The sequence below is a fragment of the Vigna angularis genome, chromosome 3 (assembly GCF_016808095.1).
Source record: "Vigna angularis cultivar LongXiaoDou No.4 chromosome 3, ASM1680809v1, whole genome shotgun sequence".
NCBI classification, from domain to species: domain Eukaryota; kingdom Viridiplantae; phylum Streptophyta; class Magnoliopsida; order Fabales; family Fabaceae; genus Vigna; species Vigna angularis.
This window is the reverse complement of record NC_068972.1, coordinates 20,800,102-20,820,490: the sequence shown is the minus strand read 5'-3', so window position 1 is coordinate 20,820,490 and position 20,389 is coordinate 20,800,102. Positions and strand designations below refer to the sequence as shown.

General features: G+C 34.6%; 1 protein-coding gene across 1 annotated transcript; it reads left to right on the top strand.

Moving 5' to 3' along the window:
• Nucleotides 1-6,357: 6,357 nt before the first annotated feature.
• Nucleotides 6,358-7,762, top strand: LOC108324869 (histone H1). Its single transcript, XM_017557802.2, has 2 exons — nucleotides 6,358-6,649; nucleotides 6,741-7,762. Exons 1-2 carry the CDS (start codon nucleotides 6,470-6,472, stop codon nucleotides 7,422-7,424), a joined length of 864 nt encoding a protein of 287 aa, XP_017413291.1. The 5' UTR covers nucleotides 6,358-6,469; the 3' UTR covers nucleotides 7,425-7,762.
• The last annotated feature ends 12,627 nt before the right edge of the window (nucleotides 7,763-20,389 follow it).

Below are 20,389 nucleotides of genomic sequence, written 5' to 3'. Positions count from 1 at the left end.
AGCCATGAGAGGGGAGGCTATTCTGCACAAAGAGAGGAAGAATCAAGTAAGAAAGCTTGAGAAATAGAGAAGAAAGAGTTAGGAAGAAATTTTTAGTTGCAAGAAGAGTAGAGGTTCTGAAGGGTTTTCGAGGAAACAAATTCTGAGCAAGAGATTAAGTCTGGAATAGAGGTAGGGGAGCTAATCTTTCTAAGCTTTTATATTATGATTTAGTATTGTTTTATTACTATTCATGTCTTGAAATTCTGTGTGAATACTGTTAATGAAAAAAATAGGTGCTTACTGTATATCTATCTATAGTGAATTTCTGTGCTAATATTATATGCTGTTGTTTTGAATTTGTAAATAAGAAATTTGTTAAAACTAGTTGAGGAACACTTTGGCTAAGGAAAGACTTGGTACTTAAGTTATCCATTGTGACGCACCTCTCTTTCCTGGAAGTCTACTCAACAAGTTCTTAACTTAAAATCTTGTTGAACAGATTGAGTACTGTTAAATTATTGTGCAATATATCTCGTTGGAATGAAAATGTCTGATGGATTCATGTTATTGTGGTAGATATGGAATTATGAATTATAATCGTGATGGTAGGATAGAGGAATCTTAAAAACCGGAGTTGGTACATCCCTGATCATAGAGCAGCCCTAGTCAAATCCAGTAAGTTGTGACTAGTCATATGTACTGGCGTTTATGGTGAGTTTGATTCGTCAAACATTTGATTCTTCTCCGGTGACCATTTATGGTGATATTTTAGTATTGTTAATTTATTTTGTGATATATTCATTTTTGTATGATTTCTGCGATGATTGGATTTTATTGGATTTGAATTTATGCTTCTGAATATGATATGAGTATTATGGGGAGATTTTGTAAGGGTATAATGTGAGTTGAGGAATATGAGCATGGTATGAGTCTCGTGGAGAGATTTAGTAATGATATGGTATTTGTGTATATGTTGATGTTGAGGGTCCTGTAGTTGGAGGTTATCCTAATACTCTAATAATCATCCAATCTCAAGTAGAGAAGGATGAACTATGTGGTGAGAGGGGTAGGAGGTCCTGGTCTATGTGCCGGTTTTGGACATAGTGTTGAGGACTAACCTTGTGGATGATATGGAGTATTTTGGAAGTGTATTTGTAAGAGGAAGTAGAAGTCATCACAAGTGCATAACCTCCCGTGACCGCTCATCAACATATCATCGGAATGAGTGTCTATTGGGTATTGTGGAATGAGTGTCTATTGGATATTGTGGAATGAGTGTCCATTGAGTATTGTGGAATGAGTGTCTATTGAGTACTGTGGAACGAGTGTCTATTAAGTATTGTGGGATGAGTGTCTATTAGTAATTGTGGTATTGTGGGATGAGTATCTATGATGCGATTGTTGTATGATGGTATGAGGGTGTCTGACATAATTATTATATGAGGATTGTTGAGTGTATCAAAGTAATGGATGAGTATCTATGATGCGATTGTTGTATGATGGTATGAGGGTGTGTGACATAATTATTATATGAGGTTTGTTGAGTGTATCAAAGTAATTATGCATGTTTTATAAATGATTGGTTGCATGTTAGCTCACCCTACTTGTTTGTGTTTGTGTATGTGCGATGATCATATAATTCGTTATACGGGAGCAGATGGAGGAATGTCGTCTGATTCAGTGCCAATGAAGAAAGAGATAGAAGAATAAATTAGAAGAATTCGAGTTATATTTATGAGTTTATAGTTGATATATGAGTTTAAAACATATATATATATATATATATATATATATATATATATATATATATATATATATATATATATATCAACTATGAATTATCAAGTGTGAGATTAAGGGATGTTACCTTAAATGTAATGCTACAATATATCAATTATGAATTATCAAGTGTGAGATTACGGGATGTTACAACATTCGAAAGGGAATGAGCAGTGGTCTCTTTTCTGTATAAGGGGACAAAGTCAACAACAACAATTTTCTCTATTCATAACTCTCTTCAATAATTTGTTCCTGTTAAATGATTTAGTATGACATGCAGGAGCTTCATTTTTTTGCTGTGTTTTGACGCTGGTTATATGCAGGAAGGTGAAAAGTATATTCCGAAATATTGTTTTCAAGCGGAAAATATATTTTTAGAATTAATTTTAAGAGCTGACTTCATAAATCCATTTCCTAGACAATGACTTACCCCTCCCGGAATCCCCTTTCCATATAACGATTTTTCTCTTCTGCAAAATATTTTTGGATAACTTAATAGTCAAAATATTAAATCTCCCTGGAGATAAACTACTGATTCTAAAATGTAAAATTAAAATTTAATAACAATCAGAAGGAAAAAAAATATAAAACAACCCTCCAATAAAAAAATCAACATCAACACTATCAATTATTTTGTTATTAAAGTGGAAAACAAATGAAAATGAGAAAGAGAAAAATTGGATAAGTGAGGAATGTGGATTAGGGTTAGGTCAATGTTTCTGATTTTTTCAGTTTGGACTATTGTAGGAATGACAGAGAAAATGTTAGAGTGAAAAAGATAAAAGAGAAATGATTAAGAGGAACGAGGGATGAAAGATGAGTGAGTAAGGGTTTTGAGGTTTCTTATCTTTTTTTTTTTTAGAATAAAAATTATTCAAATATCCTTAAAACTTATAATTCATAATATATGAAAATATTTTTCTCTACTAAAACCTAAATATACCAACGGAATAAAAAACTTATGTATGTTAACAAAATCATATATATATATATATATATATATATATATAACTGTTTGTATAGTTAATGTATAGGGTTACATACAATTTTTTTTATCAAGTTGTAATTAGTTGCGTTAATATCAATCACATTAAATATTATTTGAAGCTCGCATATTTGTTTTTTGTAATAATTTATGTAATCAATGTAAAATAAAATTAGAAGTTAAAAAAATGGAAAAAGAAAACTTATTAATGTGACATAGTACTAATGTGTTTTTGAGACCAGCATTGACAGTTGAATTAGTCATTGAACAAAAAAAGACAAACAAATAATTCATGTATCATTAATTGAAAATTTTATTACGGAGAAAGTTTGCATATTAAATTCAACTTCCCGTTGAAAATTAATACAAATAAATACAGTATTTCCTCCACTTTCTTAATATACGACATTTGAGATTTGAGTAAAAAAATTAATAAAAGCATTAACTTTCATTAAATTTCTTCTTTCTCAAAACACCCTTACGGTTTTTATCATTTTTTATACATAAAATCACTTCTAATAACGTCTGTTTCCTCTTATGCAACAAAGTGCCATTTTTCTTTCCATAAAATAACTTATATTCTCTCCTTATAAAGTATCAATTGTTTTTCTCTTTTCACTAAAGAGAAGCATGCGAAATAGAATATCTAAAGACTTTTTTTATTTCAATTAAAATAAGTTTCCTCTATAACTTTTAATCTTTAAACTTTTATCATAAAAAAAATCTTCATTTGAAATATTAGAGAAGGATCTTTATTTTTTACTAAAAAATTAATATCAGTTTCATCTCATGCATGTTTCATCTTAGCTTAAAAAAGAATCACTATTTTATAAACATCACGATAAAAGTTGTATTTTCATTACTTAATGTAAATTTTGAAAGTATAAATCTATAAGATGATTTTGCTCTCAGGTCTCAACCATATTGATACAAATATTGAAGAAACCAACAACTCATTAATATAAGAACTCATCATGTTTATCTAAATACTCAATGGCCAAAACTTAAGATCTCCAATATTTATCAATACAAGAAATACCTAAAAGTATTCATAGTGATGAAATCATTTAATTTTTTTTTTTTTGGGTTGAAATCCATTTACTTATGTTTAACGTTACACTTGGGTGAAATCCATTCAACATATTAAAGCCCTCGTGCTAGTACTCATCATTTTAGATTTCTTTCAATTTGTTAGTGTTTATATAAAGTACATATGAATCTAAAATATTTTTTAGACAAAGAATTTTGTACATAGATATACTATATAACACTCTATATTTGTAATTTTATTAATATTTTGAGCATTGATTTTTTTAATATGTTTGTGCATCACAAACTAACATAATTTGTTAGTGTATATCATCATGTAAGACCACAAACAATAAATGAAGTAACATTATCCATTCTTCCTTTAATAATAATGAATATTGATAATGAACAAATAGCATAATATAGATGAATATGAAAATAGTTAATGGTGTTCCATTTCAATTCATGAACATATCAACATGTTTAAATTGTAAAAACATAAATAAGTTAAATATAAAGGACATTATTGATGCATTGATATGTTAATTCTAATAAGCAATTTATTCTACATGCAATTCATTTAAATCTACAAATAATTCATTTGAATCTAACATTCAAATTGTGAGAAACTAATATTAAGAAGTATTGGAGACGAAATATCTTTATTTTAAAATGAAAAAACAACAAAGAAAATCAGAATTAGATTTAAGTTTGTAATTTACACAATAACAAATACTTGCATCCTTCCATATAAACAATATTAAGAAGAAATTATGCTTCTCTTTAATAATAGAATACTTGTTGATATTTCTTTTTTTGAAAAAGTTATATTTCTATTTAATCATGAAGTCCTTAATTTGTGATGATATTTATTTTAGGAGATGTTTGAGCTTTTAAATAATTCATATGCAAAATGGTTGAAGGTTTTAAGTAATTAAAGCAATTCTTTTATCTTATAAAAAGTGATCGACTTATTTTCATAACATATTAATATTTTTTATGTGTTTTTTCACCCCTTTAGCAAATGATTACTTCAAACTATTACAAAGATTGTGTTTCTTTTATGCATTTCATGAAAGTGATTGTGTTTCTTTTATGCATTTTATGAAAGTGATGTAAAACATCATTTATAACAAACAATATGAAAGATGTTTTCCATGTAACATAGAGTTCTACAATAAAATAATGTATGTTTTTTTTATAGCAAACAAAGTTTCATAGTGTAGTTAGATATTTTTTGTTGAAAAAGATGTTGTACATGGTTTTTATAAAGCACATAAGCAAAATACTTTATAATTTATTTTAGGAATCAAATATAAGTTTTTTTATAATAGTTTGAAGACAAAAAATACATTTAATCTCTTAACAAATTTTTGTAGAAAATATAAATATTATAACTGAAAAAGTAATAATCACATGAAGTTATGTTGTGGGAAAACAATAGCATAAATACTTGTAATAAGTACTAGTATATTGTATGTAAAACTTTTATATATACATATATATTATCAATCCAACTATAATTATTTCAATAGTAAAATAATATAGGGTTTTTCTATGATAATTTCAAAAGATAATAAATATAATAACAAACTTCATTTTCAATAATTTGTCACTTATCTATGAGCTAAGTTAATAACCTTCACCTCACACTCTAATAAGATATGGATATATATCTTTTATATCAATCAATGTGAGAACATAGATTCAATATATTTATAAATTAGTATAATTTAAAAATAAATTGAATAAAACAAGTGCAATAATATTAAGTATGGATGTTTCTTGACATCTAATGTGCACATTCTTATACAACATAGCATTTACTTGCTTTTAGAAAATTTGTACTGAAAAAACAACAATTTGTTGAAAAAACTATTTTTGAATTGAGATTATAACAAAATTAAATGTCATTACATTGTGACAATATTGGATTTGAGCAAAAGAAGGACAAATCAACATAATATATGAAAAACAATAATGTTGTTTAGCCATTAGGTTACTACACATGTTCTTAGGTTACATTTGTTCAACTTCAATCACCTTCTAATCAATCATTCCATGATCAAATCTAATTGAAATTTCACGATTCTTGATGCAATGGAATCATGTGTTAACCTATTTTCACATGGAGTGAATTGATCTCGTTCCCAGAGAAAGCATTCCTCTCAATTAGGGAAAAACCTTGATAACATCACAAGAAAGCTCACTCATGACCATTGCACCTTCAAAGCAAAATTTCTCCCAAACCACTGATCTATTCAACACGCTACACCCATCATCAGAAAGCTCATAAAAAAATCTACAAGACTGAAAAAAGTTCACTATTTTTCATTGACTACAGACGGAGTAATTCTCAAATGAATCAAGCTTAGAAACACACACCAAAAGGAAGCTATAGCACCCAAAACATTCTAACTAGCCTCCCCATTGAACAGCCGTTGATTGCACTCCCATCCAAGGGTTGACATTCAAACTATGACAAGGCCTCAATCCGTGTGAGGGTCCTGTGGACCAATCACAAATAAGTATTTGGATATGGTCTCTCAGACACTTGACTATTTAAACCATCAAAATTCTCTCTTCTTTCACACAGAAATTCCAATTACCATTGCATTTCCAATTTCAACGTTGTGACACAGATCCCAATTCCCAAATCTTCCTCCTAGTCCAACCTTAAACTCAGTCTTTTCCATGGCAACGGAAGAACCCACTGTCGTTGTGGAACCCGCACCCGAGCCTGCTGCCACCGAGTCTCCGCCGGAGGAGAAGGAGGAGCCCAAATCCGAAGCCAAGGCTAAGAAGACCAAGGAACCCAAACCTAAGAAGGTTTCTAGGCCCCGTAATCCTCCAACTCATCCTTCATACGAAGAGGTTTGATCTGAATTACTGTTCTCTCCGTTTCCTCTTGCAATTTATTGTTTAATTGGATCTGATCCCAATTTTGCTTTTGCTTATTTAACAGATGATCAAAGATGCAATTACCTCTTTGAAGGAGAAAACTGGTTCCAGCCAGTATGCCATTGCGAAGTTCGTTGAGGAGAAGCACAAACAGCTTCCCGCAAACTTCAGGAAGCTTCTTCTATACCACTTGAAGAAGCTTGTTGCCGCTGGAAAGCTGGTCAAAGTCAAAGGCTCCTTCAAGCTTCCGTCTACCAGGCCTGCCCCTTCTTCCCCGGCCAAGAAGAAGCCAGCAGCTGCTAAGCCCAAGCGTAAGCCCAAGCCCAAGCCTGCTGCCAAGGCCAAAGATACCAAGACTGCTAAGTCAAAGGCACCTGCTAAGGCAAAACCTGCTGCCAAGCCTAAGGCCAAGGCTCCAGCCAAGTCCAAACCTGCCGCAAAGCCCAAGGCTGCTCCCAAGCCTAAGGCTGCCGCTGCCAAGCCGAAGGTCACTAAGCCAGCCGCTAAGCCCAAGCCAGCAGCAGCCAAGCCCAAAGCTGCTAAGCCTGTTGCAAAGCCCAAGGCTAAGCCTGTGAAGGCTGCCAGGACTTCTACTAGGACTTCACCAGGGAAGAAAGCCCCTGCCGCTAAGCCCGCGCCGAAGAAAGTGGCGGCAGCTGCGAAGAAAGCTCCAGTGAAGAGTGTGAAGCCCAAGAGTGTAAAGTCTCCGGCGAAAAAGACTGCTACCAAAAGAGGGGGTAGGAAGTGAAGAGGTGGTGGTGGATAGAGTTGTTTAGGGTTAGTGTTGTGAAGTTTATTGTCCTTTTGGTGGTGTAGTTGGGGTTACAGATGTTCCTATAACATATGAAATCGATTTTATGAAACCTTTGTTGTTGTTTTTTTTTTTTTTATAATTTTTTAGTTTGAATCCTTTCCAGGTTCGACCTAGGATTAATATAAAGCTTCTAGCTCTAGCTAAATGAGTTAATCATAAATGTATCTTAGAGTGAAGTTTCTCTCCATTACAGTATCTTTGATGGATCAATGTAGTATAAGCGCCCTTTCACATTGCAATGGATTAGTAGTTACATGTTTCTTTGTATGAAATACTGCATCTTCAATGTCATTGAAATCTCTCACATGAGTTCATATATATATGCTAGATAGACATGACTGTGTGAATAGATTTGTGATTAATTGAATGCATTTGTTTGCATCTCAATTTCATCCTTGAATTTACTCGATTACTTGTTTCTTTAATTTTCATACACTTTAGTGCATTCTGGATGCCTAATGAAATGATTTGAGTTTCGTTAATTATAAATTTGTTTCGCAGAATATAAGATAAATCCTTATTTTTACGGGTATAATGTTATAATCCTATTGCTTTGGTATGAAACTATATGTTACAATGAAATTGCGAGACAGTGACTTTCTTGCGGGTGTGATCTACTAGTATTTTTACCTTTGAATGGTCTGTATGAAATTGTACCTACCTAGTTGAATGACAAGATTGGTGAGGAAATAATGTCACATCTAGTTTCTTATTTTATTGCTTGCCTTAGGTGGGAAGTTATGCAAAGTAATTTGTTCGAACTGTGTCTTTTATGCGAAAAGGAAGAGCAAATTAGTCTCAAGCATATGTAGATGAAATGGAAAAGAATTTGCAAATTGTATATGCTTGTACATGTATTAGGTATCATGCGGCGCAATTTCAGTTGGTCATGTACATATTTCCGTGTTTCAGTAAATAGCGGACTTTCTTGAAGAATTTGTAACAATTGGAGATGATGAAACTTCCCAACATTGATGGTGTCAAAGCCAGCAAAATTGGCAACTGTTGTTGTGACTTGGAGGTTTGTACAAAATTTTGTTCCTTTCTTTAATTGATGTTGAAGACAAGGTAATATATACAGGGAATAAACATTTGCTTTTGTTCCTTTCTTTTGGTTGTAGCAGGATGAACTTAACTTTGGATTACTCATGATTTCATGGGGATGCTGGCTTTTGTTTACTGGTTCTTCTCTCTCTCTCTCTCTCTCTCTCTCTCTCTCTCTCCCTGTATGCAATTACCTTATTCCTAACCGTTGCATATCACTTGTAGAGCTGTAACACCTTAATCGTTGTCTAAATGATTTTGATTGTAGATATAGGTATGCAAGACTATCAATGGCTTAGGTACATGCTTTGTTGTTGATTGTGGCGGTTTACTAAATATTATGAAGATGTGAGTGTGTGGATATTTTTTTTTTGGGGGGACATCTGATTTGGACAATTCCTAACTCACTCTCCTCTTTGATTTGCAAATCTTTCTAAATTGCGATTTGTCTGTTCTGCCTAAATTTTGCTTTTGTTGTTGTGCTTGCTTGACGATCCCTCCGTTTGTTATAGTGTTTGGTGATTTTTGGTTCTACAATTCCAACCTGATTTGCTTCATCTTGCATTGCAGCAGCATGAACATCTGAATGAACTCCTTTTTCTAAACAAACAATGGTCCAGCTTGAAGTTCATGGTCTCGATGTCTATCTCCCAACAACTGTGCAGAACGATTCTTCGTCTCTGTTTTTGCCTCGCCTCTCATCAATTGTTGTGTAAGTCTATTACCGTTAAATTCCTTCAAGCTTCACATTTTCTTACATTATAAAATTTTGGCAAGTGAAATGATTGTTTTGAATCTGGTGAAGTTTTTCGGTGCCAATATCCCATATATATCTGCCTGGTATTACTGAATTGTTTTGTAACCGGAAGGGAATGAAAGAAGAATTCTTCGTTGAATGCTTGTAACTAAATCACAGGTTTTAGACAGACCTGCACTCCATGACAATGATTAATTTTCCTCCTATACACCTAATTCTCAGTCCTTTTGTTAGACTACCCGCCTAGCTAATAACTAAGTGAATGTTGGTACACCTACCTAATAACTAGTTGAATGTTGGTAGTTCTTAACTATTCCTGTTACAATTATATAATAGCCCCATGTCGAGTCCTTCTTATTTCTCTTACTATAGTCTCTCCTAATAGGAGGTCTTAGCTCCGTATTGACCTCCTCCCTAAAGAATCCACTTTGTCCTTAAGGTGGAATGAAATGTCTTCTGCTAACTCCATGCCAGGCTCACCATGATGGTTGGTTCCATTATGTCACTCTCCTTTGAATGAGTGTGAATACATAACTACAGTTAGCATCATTGTACTTTTCAATGGGAAATTCACTATATTCAGTGACATAATTTATTAAACCTTTTAAGTATCTCAAAAGTCTTGCTAATGTATCTCAATGTTCCTATTGAGTGTATCTACTACATAAGCAATGTCTAGAAAATGATGTGAATCCAACCGAGTAGAAAAAAAAAAAGGTGATATGGTTTTTAATGAAGTTCAAAATTCAAGAAAAGGAGTAACACTTGCTAAGTTGGAGCGGCGAGCAAGCATGGTTTTGGCTACACTAATTTTATTATATTTTGTTGCAAATAATTAATTGTATGAATGAGATGTTACAATACCAAGCATGCTTTGTTACTAGGAATTTACATGTCCTAATCTAGCCTTCCACACATCATATGAATAAAAAAGATACACAGAAGAACAAGATTCATTAACAATTTAAGAAATGTTAAGTACAAAAAAACTTTGATCACAATATCCCTTCCCAACAAACACATTATTTTTGTCATAAAAATCTTATTAAATTCAAATGACACTTTAACCCCAATTTTTCTCATCAGTGTTACATAGACTTGATTAACTTTGATTGATGACATATGTAACACATTAAGGCTAGAGTCTTTCTAGATGTGAGCTTTAGAAGAACTTTTCCTTTTTTCAGGATAGAGTTGTCCTAATCATCAAGATAAACATGTTTTTTTCCATCCCTCACACTAGCGTCGGAGGTAAACACACTTTTGTTTGCACATATGTGTCTTGTAGCACCAAAGGCTATAACCCGTTTGTTTATATTGGTCATTAAGGTTTTTTGTGAAACGACCACAACAATTGTATCTTTCCCTTCGACTTATTTGCCTTAGGATGATGGTTGTTTCTAAGTCTACGTTTGCACTAAGGTGCATGATGGCTTGGTTTTCCACACAAAAAACAATTTCGTTTTTTCTAGAATGTGGAGTTAGATTCGTTAGGATGGGAATTTTTAAAACTTTTCTTCTTGTGATAAACCATTTTCTCGCGCCTTTGTGTAACTGGTTTATTTGCTTTAGCATATAATGCCCTAGCTCTTACAATAACACACTCCTTACTAGTATCTTTTACTTTTGAAATGCCCATGAAAGGTTTTCCAAAGATGGTCTGTGTTTTGAAAACATTGTTTGACTTCTGTGGTGTAAGATTGTTGTTTGTGTCCATATCGTGGTGTAAGATTGTTGTTGGTGTCCATATCGTAGCCTTTAAGTTCTTAAGATTGTTATAAAAGCTGACGAAAAACACAAATAAAGTGAACTTCCTAAGGTGTGTATATTCATTGTCCTTAAGGACGTATTGTGATGTGTTGCACAAGTCATCCCAGATACAAAAAGGACTTCTCGAATATCTCCTAGAATGATGGAAACCTTCCTCACGCATGATGAGGAAGACTCCATGGAAAGAATGAGATGGAAGTAGAAGGATGGAAAGATAAGGGATATGGTGTTTGGAGAATGGATTTGTAGTGTTTCTTGAAGAAGGTTGGTCCAATCATCAAGGAAAAGGATAGTAGAGTCAAGAAGATAACTCTTTCCTAATGAACTTAGAAAGGAAGACTGTAAATGGGTAGAAATTCTCTGTTTTGTTTTCCAAGTTGAGGTTTACAAATGCTTGAGCACTCCTTTTATAAAAGAGGGACTGAACTGAAGGCATAACTAAGAAAGAGAATTTAATGAATAAGAAAGGTTCAATGAACCTAGGAGCTTCTTGAACCTTCCTCAAGACTAGTGCATTGTAAAGGTCCCTTCACATCTAAGCAAGGTTCTTGAGGGTTCCTTAAGGCCCAAGCAAGCCCAAAAACCACTTGATTCGCATTCCACTCAAGAAGCAAGTTGAAAAGCCAAAATTGCAGTTTCTAACTAGTCTGTTTGTTCTAATTGATTATGTAAAGTCCATAACCGATTAAATCAGCAAAACTGTTGTTTTTAAGAAAAATTGACTTTATTAATCGATTATGTATTGATTTAACTAAATCAGTACCTGAACAATAGAATTGGCCAAAATACAAGCTGAAATGAAAAGTAACTTTGATCCAAATACAAGGTTTATAGAAAAGACTTATATACATATTTACAGAATTGGCCAAAATACAAGCCAAAATGAAAAGTAACCTTGGGCCAAATACAAGGTCTAAATAAAAGATTTATTTACATATTTACAAGGCTTAAGAGAAGGGAAAAACATGTTGAAACACCTACACCATCTTCCACAAAGAAGAGTTCGTTTCTGAAGCCTTTCTTTTTCTTCCATTCTCTTAGCCCTTGCTCATGTTGTAGCTCCTTGAATTGGTTTCCACCAAAGAATCTCATAACTAGCAATGCACTAAAATATTTTATAACCCAAGATCTAAGAAAAGAGAGGAAAAATAAAATAAAATATGAGAAAGAGAGAAGAGATGTGAATTGTGTTAGAATCTTTTTATCTGTATTATTTCTGTTAAAGTCTTTGCTTTTATTAATTATATTTCTTCCTTATTTAGGAGATTATAATTATCAGGTATGATTAGGATATCCCTGAAATATAGGATTCTTTCTTTAGGAGCTATTATTATACTCCCTAAAATAGCTTTCTAGTATTGTATATATGGATTTGTAATCTTAGCATAATAAAATATACGTTTTACTCTAAATTATGAGATGGCATCAGAGCTCTCAACATCTGGGAGCCGCCTTTGACTGCGCACTAAAACCCTAGCCGGTAGCCTTTATTGCTGCCACTCTCTCTTTCAAAACAGCCTTCATTGTTGTTGCCAACACAACTCTACACCGTAGCCTTCATTGCTGCAGTGTTCTTTCTTTTGTAGTGCTTTTCCTTTCAAATCTCTTCTCATTGCATTACCATCGTTCTGTTGCTTGGACATGGCAGACCACACTGTTGAAGTGGTGCCTACTGCATCACAAACCAATCAGGAACAACTCCAGAACATCAACACTGCCTCGCTTAAATGGGACAAATTATTTGAAATGGGCCCAACTTGTTCGCAGAACATTAAAAGGTAAAGGGAAAGCTAACCACTTGACTGATGATGCTCCTCCAGAAGATGATCCCAAATTTACAAAATGGGATGAAGAAGACTCTATGATCATGGCATGGCTATGGAACTCCGTGATCCTAGAAATTACTGATACTTGCATCTTTCTTAATTCTGCAAAGGAGATTTGGAATGCAGTGGAGCAGACATACTCAAAAGCTAAAAATGCTACCCAAATATATGATGTGAAGGTGAAGACTGTCGCTGCCAAACAAGGAACCAAGACTGTTATAGAGTATGCCAATCAACTAAAATCACTGTGGATGGAATTAGACCATTACAAAGTCATCAAAGCCAAGTGCTCAGATGATTCTGCAATGCTCAAAGAGTATATTGAGCAAGATAGAGTCTATGATTTTTTGGTAGGGCTTAACTTTGATTTTGATCAAGTGACAGATTCTTGGAAAAGATAAAGTTCCAGGAATTAATGAAGTGGTAGCTATGGGAAGAAGTGAAGAAAGCAGAAGGGGAATAATGCTAGAATCCCTAACCATGGAAAACTCAGCCATGGTGGCAACTGGATCGGCCAAGATGGTTGATCCCAAAGGGGGAACTCACCAATATGGAAAAAGAAAAATGAAGGAGTGTGGTGTACCTTTTGTAACAAACCTCGCCACACTCGTGATAAATGTTGGAAGCTACATGGAAAGCCTCCTAGTCGAGATTGGGGATCCCAAAATCGTGAAAAGGAGTGGGGAAAAAGAGGCGACATCAGTAGAAAGGGCGGACAAGCACACCTAGGTGCTGCAAAACATGAAGAAAACAACAGCGGACCAATTCCACTTAACCAGGATGAGGTTCATAAGATGTGCTCCTTCCTTAACAAGTTGGATAAATCACCAGGTAGTTGTTCTCTAGCACATTCAGGTACGTTTGACGAGTTTCCTTCTTTTGGACTTAATGCCTTAGATAAACAACCTAACACATATTAGATACTAGATTCTGGGCTTACCGACCATATGACACCCCTATCTAACATTTTCTCCTCTTACACCCCTTGCCCTAGCAACAAGAAAATATCCATAGCTGATGGCTCTCTGATGACTGCAGCAGGTCAAGGAGATCTTCAAATATGCCTATCTATCACCCTTAAAAATGTCCTTCATATTTCTAAATTATCTGTTAGTTTAGTCTCCATTAAAATACTCATATACGATCTCTCATGCAATGTTATTTTTTCTAACAATGACTGTATCATACAGAACCAACAATCGGGGAGGACAATTGGACATACTAGAGACTGGAATGGCTTATATTACTTGGACAATCCAAATCTGCCATCAGTCTTGGGAAATAACAACTTTTTTTTTTCTCTGATTCAATAAAGACCAGCAGGGAGAAGGTCTTCCTCCATCATTGTCGTCTTGGACATCCTTCCTTTAGGGTCATAAAATTATTATTCCCTTCCCTTTTTAGCAAATTGGATGTGGCAAGTCTCAATTTTGAAGTGTGTGAACTTGCTAAACACAAATGTGTTCCTTTTCCTCTTAGTAATAGTAAGAGCACTTTTCCTTTCTATTTAATTCATACTGATGTATGGGGTCCCTCAAATGTCACAAATGTTTCTGGTGCTCGTTGGTTTATTACCTTTATAGATGATTGCACTCGTGTCACATGGGTTTTCTTACGAAAACAAAAATCTGAAGTAAGCTCTGTGGTTCAAAGTTTTTTCTCAATGGTAAAAGATCAATTTGGTGTTAGCATTAAGAGGATTAGATATGATAATGCCAAAGATTACTTCAATCATGGGCTTATTTATTTTTTTCAAAAGGAAGGTATTATTCATGAGTCCTCCTGTGTCAAAAACTCTTCAACAAAATGGGATTGCAGAGAGGAAAAATGGACACCTTCTTGACCAAAACTAGAGCTCTCCTTTTTCAACATAAGGTTCCTAAAAGTTTTTGGGGGAGGCTGTTCTCACTGCCTGTTATCTAATTAATAGACTACCTTCTAGTATTCTAGCTTCCAAAAGCCCTATGGAGGTTTTGTCATCCTTTTATCCTAATGTGTCCACATCCAACCACCTTGTTCCACACATCTTTGGTTGTGTCTCTTTTGTCCATGTCCACAGTAGTGATAGAGGTAAACTTGATCCTAGAGCCTTAAAATGTGTTTTCATAGGTTACTATCCACACAAAAGGGATATAAAGGCTATCACCCACCATCCAAAAAATTATTTGTCTCGTGATGTCACCTTTTTTGAGCACAAAAAGTTACTTCTATAAAGATCATCTTCAGGGGCAGACTGTACCAAATGAAGATGATATCCTTATGCTTCCTGACTTAAGCTTAGGACCAGAAATAGGGACTAAAAGTGTAACAACTGAGACTCAAGATGGGGCTGATGTAAGATTTGGTAAAAATCTGGTTTATACAAGGAAGACAAAGACCAGTACAGAGTCTGTCCATGTTCAACCATCCAACCCAACATTACATGAGGTCACTATCCCTAATCCTTTAATCTCCAATGCATCAAACTCTGTTTTTCCAAATATACAGGAATTTGAATCCAGTCTAGCATCCCTTTATGAGGACCTAGATATTCCAATTGCCCTTAGGAAAGAGACTAGGAAATGTACTACCAAGCCATTGTACCCTCTAGCTAATTACCTATCCTTTAAAAACTTTTCACCTACTCATAAAGCCTTCCTCACAAACCTAAACACCACAACCACACCTACCTCTTTATCTGAGGCACTGAGTGATAAAAAATGGAAACAAGCTATGGACATGGAAATGGAAGCACTAGAAAAGAATAGTACTTGGGATTTGGTGGCTCTCCCGAATGGAAAAAGACCAGTAGGGTGCAGGTGGATATATACTATAAAATACAAGGCTGATGGGTCTATTGAGAGGTACAAAGCAAGGTTAGTGGCTAAAGGATGTACTCAAACCTATGGAGTGGATTACATGGAAACTTTTGCTCCAATGGAAAAAATGAATACAGTTAGGGTGATATTATCTCTAGCAGCTAATTATGGTTGGAACTTGCAACAATTTGACGTTAAAAATGCCTTCCTTCATGGAGAAATTGAAGAGGAGATTTACATGGAATTGGCCCCTAGATATGAAGGAAAAACAGCTGCCAACACTGTTTGCAAGCTAAAAAAGACATTGTATGGGTTGAAATAATCACCACGAGCGTGGTTTGGAAGGTTTACTAAAGTTATGATAAGTCTGGGCTTTAAACAAAGTCGAGGACATCACACCTTGTTCATTAAACACTCTAAATCAGGGAGAGTTACAGTGCTATTGGTTTATGTAGATGATATTATAGTAACAGATAATGATGAGGAGGAGCAACAACTGTTAGGCCAACATCTAGCCAAGGAATTTGAAATTAAGACCTTGGGAAAATTGAAGTATTTCTTAGGGATTGAAGTGGCCCATTCTAAAAAGGGAATATTTATATCTCAGCAAAAGTACATCATAGATTTGTTGAAAGAAACTGGGAAGACAACATCCAAGCCTGCGAGTACACCAATTGATCCAAACATGAAATTGGGGAATGTAGAAGAAGGTACTGCAGTTGACAAGGAAATGTATCAAAGGTTAGTTAGTAGATTGATTTATTTATCTCACACTAGGCCTGATGTTGCATTTGCTGTAAACCTTGTTAGCTAGTTCATGCACCAACCTAAGGAGGTTAACTTACAAGCTAAACTAAGAATTATGCAATATTTGAAGGGAACCCAGGCAGGGCAATTTTGTTTGAACAAAATGGGAATGTAAGTGTGGAAGCATATACAAATGCAAACTATGCAGGTTCAATTGGGGACAGGAGGTCAACTACGGGGTATTGCACTTTCATTGGTGGAAATCTTGTGACTTGGAAGAGTAAAAAACAAAATGTGGTAGCCAGATCCAGTGCTGAAGCAGAAGAATTCAGGGCAATGGCACAAGGGATATGCGAACTACTATGGTTAAAGATCATCTTGGAAGACTTAGGAATAAAGTCAGATGAATTAATGAGACTTTATTGTGATAACAAATCTGCTATTAGCATAGCTTATAATCCAGTGAAGAATGATAGAACCAAACATATCGAGATCGACAACATTTTATCAAAGAAAAATTAGATAGTGGTCTAATTTGTACTCCATATGTCTCTTCACAAGACAACCTTGCAGATATTCTAACAAAGGGGCTGAACAATAACAACTTCGAAAGTATTGTTTCCAAGCTGGGAATGGAAAATACCTATTCACCAGTTTGAGGGAGAGTGTTAGAATCTTTTTATTTGTATTATTTCATTTAAAGTCTTTACTTTTATTAATTATATTTCTTCCTTATTTAGGAGATTGTAATTATTTGGTATGATTAGGATATCCCTGAAATATAGGGATTCTTTCTCTAGGAACTATTATTATACTCCCTAAAATAGCTTTCTAGCATTGTATATATGGATTTGTAACCTCAGCATAATAAAATATACGTTTTACCCTAAATTATGAGAAGTTGTGTGAAATATGATTATCAAAGGAGCATGGGAGAACCTATTTACAGGTGTAGTTGGGTTCAAAAAACCCAACCTCCCATGCCAATGTTCATCCATGAGTTGCAGAATTGCCAATACAACACACGGAGAAAACTCAAAAGATGCGACTTTGTATGGAAAAGCTACTGAACATGGGTTCTTTTTTCCTGTTGTGAGATCTATGCCTGACCTTCCTTTAAAAGTGGTTTTGTTGCTTTTGCAATACTTATTCCACTCTAGTTTCACCACAAGTACCTCTTCTATGAAAAGTCTAAGTGTTGGTCTACTGCTATGGAGGTTAGAAGACATTACTCCTTAATTCAGATCTCTATGCAATGCAGGTAGTCCTTTATGGGTTTATTATTTGTGAAGCTGCCATAAGAAATAGCCCCTTCCTTCATAATACCCTCCTATCTTTGCCGTTGTTGTTGGAGCCACCATTCAGTTCGACGACCCCAACAATCGAATTGTCAGGCAACCACCGTGCCACCAAGATTGTCGTCATCGGAGTAGCCATATACTGTCACATGCCACTTAAAGTCTCGTCCTGGCACACCACCCCTCCTCTTTGATAAGAGTGTCGACTCCTTTTTTTTCTGGATATGTGCTTGTTGTCTTGATTCGAGAACTTTAGATTTTAGGGTTTTTCTCTCTCCTCTTCATCTATGGCCTTGACTCAACCTCTGTTGTAACCCCTGTTGCTTCCACTTGATTCGATCCATCAATTTACACTAATTATGTTAATGAGCATCTAACCATTGACAAATTAGATGACACAAATTATGCGACTTGGGCATCAAATATTAAACTTTGGCTTTGTTGGAAGTCCCACATCGACTAGAAATAAGGCCAATTTAGAGTATATAAGTGGATGCAAACCTCATCTTACAAGTTGGTTTTGTGTGGTTGAGTTAGGTTTAAAGTCAACTTCTTAACATGGTATCAGAGCTAGGTTAGAGTCTATCCTAGTGATATTTGTTGTTTGTTGGACATATTGTTTCACCCGCTATCGGACCACCCATTAATGTCTAGTCTCACGCTCGGGATGTATATACCTCGGCGTAGGGGGGTGTGTTGAAAGTCCTACATCGACTAAAGATAAGACCAATTTAGAGTATATAAGTGGGTGCAAATCTCATCTTAAACAACTATTTCGTACCTATGAAACATGTTCAAAAGTTTGGGAATAGGCAAAATTGCTATACACTAATGACACTCATTGTCTTTACTGTGTTTGTCACAATCTTCTTGATGTTGTTGCTCCTAAACATCATGGCCAAATGACTGAATATTTGGGTAAAATTCATTCTCTTTTTCATGATCTTAATGAGTTATTACCTCTTGCCTCTACTCTGTCTCAAGAACTAGAGCAACGGTCACAGTTCTTTATGTTATTATTGGCTTTACATGGACTTTTTAAAGACTATCCCATGTTGGTGATCAGATTTTAGGGTCCCTGGTTGTCCCCTCTTTTGCATCTACATATTCCACCCTTTTTTCGTGTACCAAGTAAACCGATTGTTGATTTGTGAAGACGGTGGGGAAAGAAGGAGATGAGAGAGGATAGTCGCTAACGAATGAAGATTTGCATAGAAAGTGCACATAATTGATTATGTGAACTTATAATCAGATCATGTGAACAAATTGACAAGTGTTTTTAAGTGTTTTGGTCTACACGTTGATTATGGGACCATGATCAATTTCTGAGTTGCCTATAATCGATTGTGGGTGTTTTCTGTTTTTGTTTTTTTCTATTTTAATAATAACAATAATAATAATAATAATAGTAAATCTTAAAAATAATACTAAAATTATTAATAACAAATAAACTTTTCTCTCTTTCCATTAATTTTCACTATCTTTCAACTAACTGAAACAACCTCAATTCTACTTTAATTGTGTTCCTTGCTTTCCTTTCTCACTCTTGATTTCTTTCACACCATCCAAACAAAATAGTTTGGAGACGTGTATGGTAGCCTGTTGAATTCGTAGGCTGGTTCACTTGGATGGCTTACATGATTGAATCCGGTTTCATCCTTTATGTCTTATCGAATTATAGAACCAATCAACCAGTTTTTGGTGGGATTCGTACTGAACTGATTTTTAAAACATTGATGGCAAGAATCAGCCTCTCAAGGCTAAAACTAAACTAGCATGGAATTATTTTTAAAACTGTGATGCATAAATACAACAAGTGTATTGAATATGATATGATAATATGATGAGTTTAAAAGATACAGTACGTCTAAGTCATATTTGTGTGTGTATATAATTGTGTGGGTGTGCACGAGAACGTATTTCTGTAATTGCTATTATGTAATTCTAAATTGAGAACGTATTTCTTAGACATTACTAGAAATAAAAAACCTCCAAATCATGTCATCACATGTCATTTTCTATTGTTTACAAATACGAATACTATCAAGGACTAGCGTCGTCTTCAAGAATTAGTGTCTGGGTGTTAGATATTTTGTTGATTGGATATTTCAAATGTTCAAGTTATCTTAAATTTGATTGCTAACTAATTTTGTACTGATATTATTGACTGCTTGTGCTCTTTTGAGCATTTCTTTGACTTCCTCCCAGGAGCTTTATTGTTTCTTTTAGTTATTCAGCTTCTGACAATATAACAGTTTATTTGCAATTCAAATTCGGCAGCAGCTTGTGCCTTAGATCGTTTCACTTCTGATTTTGAGGATATGTAAAGAACTTTGTTTGCTTAATGCATGTCTATAGATTACTATGAACTTGGCGAGCTGGTCTCCAGCTCGTCTTTTGGCGGGCAGGATTAGATTTTCAGCTCATCTAATCACAAGCTAATTCTTGCTACATCTCTGTATTTTCGTCCTGCACCCCATAAATATAAAAATTCCCACTTTGTCTTTTCTGGATTGTGTAATTCGAGAGGAAAAATGACTTTCATATTGTGCAATCTGGAAGCCACATGACCTCTCCTCTCCAGCTCCCCTCATTTTTGGCCACCGCTCTCCTCTCCATCTTTCCCCTCAATTTTGGTCTTCTGTTGGGATGAAGTGAG

Excerpts from the sequence above, each read along its gene's own strand:
- LOC108324869 (XM_017557802.2), top strand. The coding sequence starts at position 6,470 with ATGGCAACGGAAGAACCCACTGTCGTTGTGGAACCCGCACCCGAGCCT. Across the intron at positions 6,650-6,740 it reads CTCATCCTTCATACGAAGAG|ATGATCAAAGATGCAATTAC; the intron begins GTTTGATCTGAA and ends CTTATTTAACAG.